At 48.6% G+C, this 6,627-nt stretch overlaps 1 protein-coding gene across 1 annotated transcript in view; it reads right to left on the bottom strand.

The window, feature by feature from the left end:
- Nucleotides 1-6,627, bottom strand: part of MLEC (malectin) — an 8,720-nt gene continuing 2,093 nt past the window's right edge. The window contains exons 4-8 of the mRNA XM_010575719.1: nt 4,055-4,194; nt 3,298-3,476; nt 1,746-1,922; nt 1,535-1,592; nt 1-366 (exon numbers count right to left, since the gene is read on the bottom strand). Of these exons, the coding sequence (XP_010574021.1) occupies nt 137-366; nt 1,535-1,592; nt 1,746-1,922; nt 3,298-3,476; nt 4,055-4,194 (784 nt within the window). The 3' untranslated portion in view covers nt 1-136. The remainder of the gene's footprint in view (nt 367-1,534; nt 1,593-1,745; nt 1,923-3,297; nt 3,477-4,054; nt 4,195-6,627) is intronic.

Below are 6,627 nucleotides of genomic sequence, written 5' to 3'. Positions count from 1 at the left end.
ATTCCAAATGATTCATCTTTTTTTTTTTTTTTTTTTTCCCTTAAATTATGAACAATATGGAGAAATTGAAAGCAACTGTGTTTGGTCCAACTCCTTCCCTCCCAGCCCCTTGGCTGATGCTCTGTGGGGCTTGCTCTCACAATCGGCAGAGGCAGAAGAGGGTAGGAATGAAGACACCGAAGGCCACCAATATAGGAAACATGAGGCTGCTGTTGTCCGAGGCATATGGGTTTGGTGTGCGTGGGCCTGACTGAACCCGGTTCTTATTTGCCTGTTTTTTAACACTGGAGCCATCATCATATTCATCTTCATCATCATCTTCCTCTTTTTTCTCCAGACCTGGGTGTGGCTGCAGCTTTGGAACATCTGTTGGGCAAGACAAAAGGTTGCAAGGAGACAGGATGTAATCTGGGAAATCACCCGAGTCACTCCCTTTCCCTCTCCCCAATCTAGCATGAACACGGGCGACAGGGCACATGACACCACATCAACACCACGGCCAAGGCACCCCAGAAAATAGGAGCATCCTCCCTCACAGAGGCTCACACCGCTATTTCTTTCCTCCATGATGCAAGAGCATCTAAAGACCCAGTCTGCAAAGAAAATTACATCCCTCCACCCCATCTACGTGTCACACAGGAGAAGTTACAGCACAAAAGCACACTTAAAGCTGACACAGTCAGATACTGCAGCTGCTCAGTGAGACCTAGTCAAAAACAAGCACCTGCTGCCTGCGGGACCAGCAGATACAGGTGCAAACAGGAACGGGAACAACTCTTTCCGCAAATGGTCCTACCTCACATCACTGCAACCCCCCAACCCCAGACCTATCAGAGCAGCATGGCCCAACCCCACTCAAATCCAGTCCTCTGAGCCTGGAGCCTGAATTGCAGGTCCCACACACAGCAAGGCACCACCTGGCCACAAGGTTACACACCAAATCTTCAGCTTGATGCTTTGGTCAGAGAGGGGTCCTAAACCTCCCCTGTTCAGGAGCTGGAGGGGCTCCAACTCCAGCACAGACTTACAAAGAGGGTGACGAAAGAGCAAGGACTTTACTAGCACTCCCCACTGCTATCAACAGGAACTGATATCTGGGAAAAAACACTGCCTTGTCCTCAAGCTGAGAAGGTAACACAAAGCTCCAGGTAAGAAACACTTAACTACTAGCTAAAACATCTCTGTAAATTACTTGTCTGCAGGGCTGCTGCTGACATCCAAGGCCAGAGGGAATTTATCTGTAGCTATAAGCTAAGACTGACCAGATGTGTCGCCTTCTCCTCTACTCCATATGCAGGAAGTCCTGAACCAAGTTGATTTTTCTTATTCAAAAAATGACACAGCTTTGTGTACTTGGAGGAGCAGGGGGACACTACGTGTCTATTTCATTCTGCAACTGCACTCTGTGGGAACTTGCTGAGAGAGAAACAGTTTTGGCAGAGGTGGGTCAGCAAGAACTATGATCTCATGGTCTGAGAAGCAACAGGCTGCTCTCCAAGGGGGAAGAGCCTTCTGGCTCAAAAACTGTGCTTACCTTCCACTGTTCCTTGCAGGATGTATAGGGCACAGATTTTTGGATTGTCATAGTAGCCCTAGAGAAAGCAAAGAAGGAAGTCAGTGCTGCAGCTTTAAGGCAAGAAATATTCTTCCCACCTACCATTACGTCTCCTCCTCCAGCACACAGCTGTATCACATGGCTGAAGGGGAAAAGGAAGATCAGGGCTCTGCCCAGAAAAGCTTATTACCTTTACAAACTCAATGTGGAGCTTCCCCGTGAACGTGGAAACCTCTCCCTGGACACTCAGTTTCCCCTTTTTGATACTCATGGGAATGATCTCATCGTGAGCTGTGCTGTGTCCAACTCTGTCAAAAATGTCCAAGTCCTTCACCACCACGTGGCCATTCAAGCGAACATCAAATACCTTCAGGTTGGAAGAAATGACAGAGTGTCAGAATGGATTCAGGCATGTGACGGTTGAAAGGGGAACAGAACAGGAAAGGTCTCTGCTTGTTATGCACTCAAGACCAGAAAGCATTGCAGGATGCACTGTCCCACCACACATGCTCCAATCCCTTGGGAAGGATTCAGAGCCCAAAAGCAGCCAGGTGAAGACGCTGAAGAATTAGCGTTGCTTTCAAATACCCTGAAACCTGCCTCCTCCTTTTAAAATAACCCCCACGTCTGCTGTTCAGAACTGAGGAGAGCACAATTTTATTCTGGTTTATTCATACTTTTCTTTCACAGCTTCCTTTCCACCTACTGGCTGAAGACCTGCTCCTACCACCTCAGGGTGGCTGTGGCACACCACACCCTAGGGAGTTAAGCCATTTCTAACTAACAGCCTGCAGCAGAGTAGAGAAGAGGAAACAAGCTAGTGAAGGACACAAGGTTTGAAGGAGGCAAAATGTTGAACTGCTAACCACATCTGTGAATTCAGAGTGAAAGTCCTCCTCAGGGCTGTAATGACTCAAACTTCACTCAGCACCTGGGGAATCCCAGCAGAACCACATGAAGGAAGAGGAACCAAAGATGCCTCAGCCCTTCACTTTAATCTGAGGCTGCTTTTTGCATCCATTCTGTAAGCCAGCCCCACCAGTTCTGTTCCCTGAAATACTTCTCTGGCAGGAAGGCAGCACAGTGCTTAAAGAGCAGGGCTTTAAAGAAGCTGATAGAGTCAGGGGAAAGCCAGACTAAACCACAGACCACTTCTGTCCCAGTTTATCACAGGGCTTTGAGTTCTTTGTGCTTCTGCTTCCATGCCTTACATGAGGGATTTCAAAAGTGGACAAGGATTATTTTTCTCTAAAGAGCAATAAAGAGGGTTGAATTTAACTCTCTGCTTTCAGGATCAGTTTGAACCCATATCAAGTCTTACTACATTCTTAAAAATTGTTGTGAGTAGGTTATTTAACCCAGATCACTTCCCTGATTCAACCTCTGCAATTCTTTCTCCAGCACAAGCATGCTGTCAGGTCAGGAACAAGTGTTCAGGGAAAAGGCAAAAACACTTCTCAAAGCCAGCACAGCCTAAACAGATCATAAAACTCTAGTGCTAGTTATGTTTAGCTGCACATGTTTGAATATTTTGTAATGTGATTTTCCAAGCCAACTGTATATCTGGAGTGTGGAAGGGAGCTCAAAGTTTCAGAGCCCACGACAGCTCTAGGAACCAAGTTAACCATTAGTGCCTTACTTCTCTCCCCTCTCCAGCACGTAAAGCAGCAGAGGCAACTTGCACACACACAGTCTTAGCCAGGAACTCGCATCAAAGAGACAAGCACGGAGCTGTTGCTTACCTTCTGTTGAGATTGTGCAAAATAGACCTCCGCAAACTTCAACACCAGCACATAGTCACCCTCCTCTTTGATGGGAACTTCATAGCCAAAGGTTTCCTCGTTGTAACGCTCAGTCTGGTACAGAATCTGATCTTCTGCGTTGGACCGCAAGATTGGCAGCTTCATACCATAGTCAGAAGCTGGGTTTCACGCACAAAACAGTGAGAGGAAGGGTTAATTTCTGAGGCACACGGACGAGACACTTCATATACTCTTGAAGTGCTTAACTTTCTAAGTGGCAATAGCACTTATGCCCTTGTCAGACCTGTCTCCCCTCCTTGCTCTGACCAGGAGGAGGCACTACTGGAGCAGAAGCAGAAGTAGCCAAAGTCCTAGAACCCAGGCCCTGCAGAAAAACGGGCCTGGACATGCTACAGTTTAAGACGCTGTAAAGTCACTCACACCGTTTCAGAAAGAAGAGTCTGTTTCACGAACAGGGCACAGAGCCAAAGGACTTGGCCATTGACTCCTGCTTCAAAGAGGAAAAACACCTAGAATATTTTTACAACAATTTCAGATTACAAATTCTGTGTACAAAAATTAAACAGTCAGCATAGGACTGACTTGACTCATTCATTCAACAGATTTGAAGTCAGCGGTCGATGGCATCAAGTTTAGAGACTCATCCTCCTCAAATGAAAACCTGGGGAACGGCAGAAGGGTGAAAAGCATTAGACATCTTACGAAATTCTTTCTTCTCACCACAGCCACGCAATACCTGCCAGCTTGAAGACAGGAAGAAGGAAGCAAGAAAGATACACAAAGGTTTCAAGAGCACCAGCAGCTCCATCAGCTGCTGTTCTTACAGCCATCCAGCTGAAACGGGCACTGTCTGCAGGCATCTGAACAGCCAGCCCCCTGAGAAGGGCCCAAACAACATTCCCAAATGGGACAATAACTGAGAAAATAACAGAAATCATAAAATTTGCCTCTTCTCATTCATTATTTCACCACCTCTAGAGCAGCCCTCAAAAGACCTTAACCCAACTTGACATTTTATTGTGTCAGGGTTACTGTACGAATGCAAACTGATGCACGCCTCAAGGGCTCCGAATCAAATAATTCTCTGGTGAAGGAGGGGCAGGAGGTAAGACTGTGGACACCATCTGCCCACTGGCACTTCAGGCAGGAGAAGTTGATCCAGACAAAGTTCTCTGCTGACACTTGCCATTTCCACCCCCATTTCCATGGGAACAGACACTGCATTGGCCAAGACAAAGCAAGAACTACTAACCTAGCGCACGTTGCCAAAGATGGAGCCAATGCAAACGAGCAAGAGGAACTTACTGCCAGTTCTTAGCCTCCTGTTTCACACAGAGCTACTCAGGCAATCTTCTACTTCTCTTTACACTTGAACCCAGGCGCAAAGGCTGAACACTCTAATCACCAGAAATACAGAGGGTGAAAAAGTTTAGCCTGTCCTCCCACACTGATATTTCTGGCCAGCTACAAATTACAGTGATAGCGAACTAGGGACTCCACAGAAGTCAGCTCCTGTTAGAGGAAAGCCTGAATAAGAAGAAAGTCCTTTAATATCCAAGAAGGTAACTGGAGAGGAAGACCTGTCACCTGTGTATCAGAGGTCTGTTGACATAGCTGTGGAAGCGAGCTTGATTTTACAGCGTGCTTGGTGTGCTGAGAGGTAGCTCACCAAGAGACGAGCAGTACCCATTAAGCTGCGACTCAACTATGTTTGGCACCTGGCTATTCTGTAATTGCCATCAGCACATTTTGTCCTTTAGGGCACAGCATCTGAACTGAGGCGTGAAAAAAATGGTTTTAATTTGCCCAGAGGCAGTACAGCCCAGAAACACTATCCCTAGGTCGTTTCCTCCCAGTCAGCCACCTATTTCTGCTGTAGCCATTACATGCCTATCAACACAGAGAGGAGTCCAGAGTAAACTGAACAATGGTGCAATAAAAAGCCATTGAGGGAAAAGCAGCTGAGAGCTCAAAGGGGTAAAGCCTCCGCTGTGCCTGGCACCGCTGGCTGAAGCAGGATTACTGTAACAGCCTGCTGTTCAGAGGAGACACCAGAGGCTTTCCCCAAAGGAAGAGCATGTCACAATGTGCTTGAAAAAGACTCTTTTTTCTCCTCAACTCAAAAATAAATTGTTCAAGTCCACAAGGACATTCTCCTTCAAGTCACACATGTGAAAGGTCTGTGAAGGGAAGCTGACCTACAGCAATCACGGCACCTTGTGTGACTGGGGCAGCCAGCTCCCACCAGGGGTGAAAAACTCCTCACAAACTGTGTTAGTATTTAAATGTGACCTCCCCTGTATCCATCGTGCCCAAACGGCTCTCTGGGATGGTAAGCAACGGCAGTCCTAGCTGTATAGCACAGGACAATCCTCACCATCCTACGTGGAAACAGTGAAGGTTAGGCTTAAAAGTCAACAGCTCATCTTCTCTGCACTCCACCACTCACCTGTAACTGACAGCAGGAGCTGCTCAGCACAGGTAACTTTTCAATATGTTTGTGAATCAACTAAGTTTTGGTGCACCAATTACCAGAAACATGCAAAATTCGTACAACCGGAGCGGTTTCAAGGGGGGGTAGGAAAAGGTAACCCAAATGCAATATTAGTTCTCCATCCTGTCCTTACTGGTAGATAGGAAATTTTACTGATTCAGTAGTTAGAGCAGCTGATCATATCCCATCTGCCTCTACTTCTGCTTCTGTCCCTGCCCTGCTCTTGAACACCCTGCCAGGACTGGAGCAGTAGAACAGACCAGCCAGCTGCACCTTTCTCCTGCCCGGCCCCAGCACTGAGGCTCCAGCGACCAACCTGCCCTCCTCCCCGTTGGGACCAGTCTACTTGGCAGCAGGCATCGCCCCGCACCGCGAGCGATTCGGCTGCGCAGAGCAGGCGACGCGCGTTCTCTCGCTTTATACTGCGAGCGCTGCAGGCTGGGCTTCAAACTGGCAGATCTTGCTGTGGAAACTGGGGTCTTTCAGTGGAAAATGGGAGGGGAAAAAAAAAAAAAAAAGGAGCCAGGCGGCTGCATGCGGCCGGTTTGGCAGCCTGACCGCTCCCGTCGCCTTTCCAGCCGAAATTCCACTCCAGCCCGCGCGGAGCGACTTCCCCTCCGGCATTACACAACCCCGCAGCCCGAGGCCGGGAAAACCAGCCCGAAGCCCGCGGGGTTCATCCCGCCGCTATACCGGGGCCCAGGGCCCGCTCCGCCGCGGGGGTGACGGGGTGGTGGTAGTGGGGGGGGGGTCCCCACGGGTGACAAGTGCCGTGCGGGGACCGGGCCGGCGCTGCCCGCGGGGCCTCGCTGTGT

This window comes from Haliaeetus leucocephalus, unplaced genomic scaffold (assembly GCF_000737465.1).
Source record: "Haliaeetus leucocephalus isolate CR32 unplaced genomic scaffold, Haliaeetus_leucocephalus-4.0 Scaffold13, whole genome shotgun sequence".
NCBI lineage: Eukaryota > Metazoa > Chordata > Aves > Accipitriformes > Accipitridae > Haliaeetus > Haliaeetus leucocephalus.
Note: the sequence above shows the minus strand (reverse complement) of the source record. Positions and strands in the feature narration are given on the sequence as shown.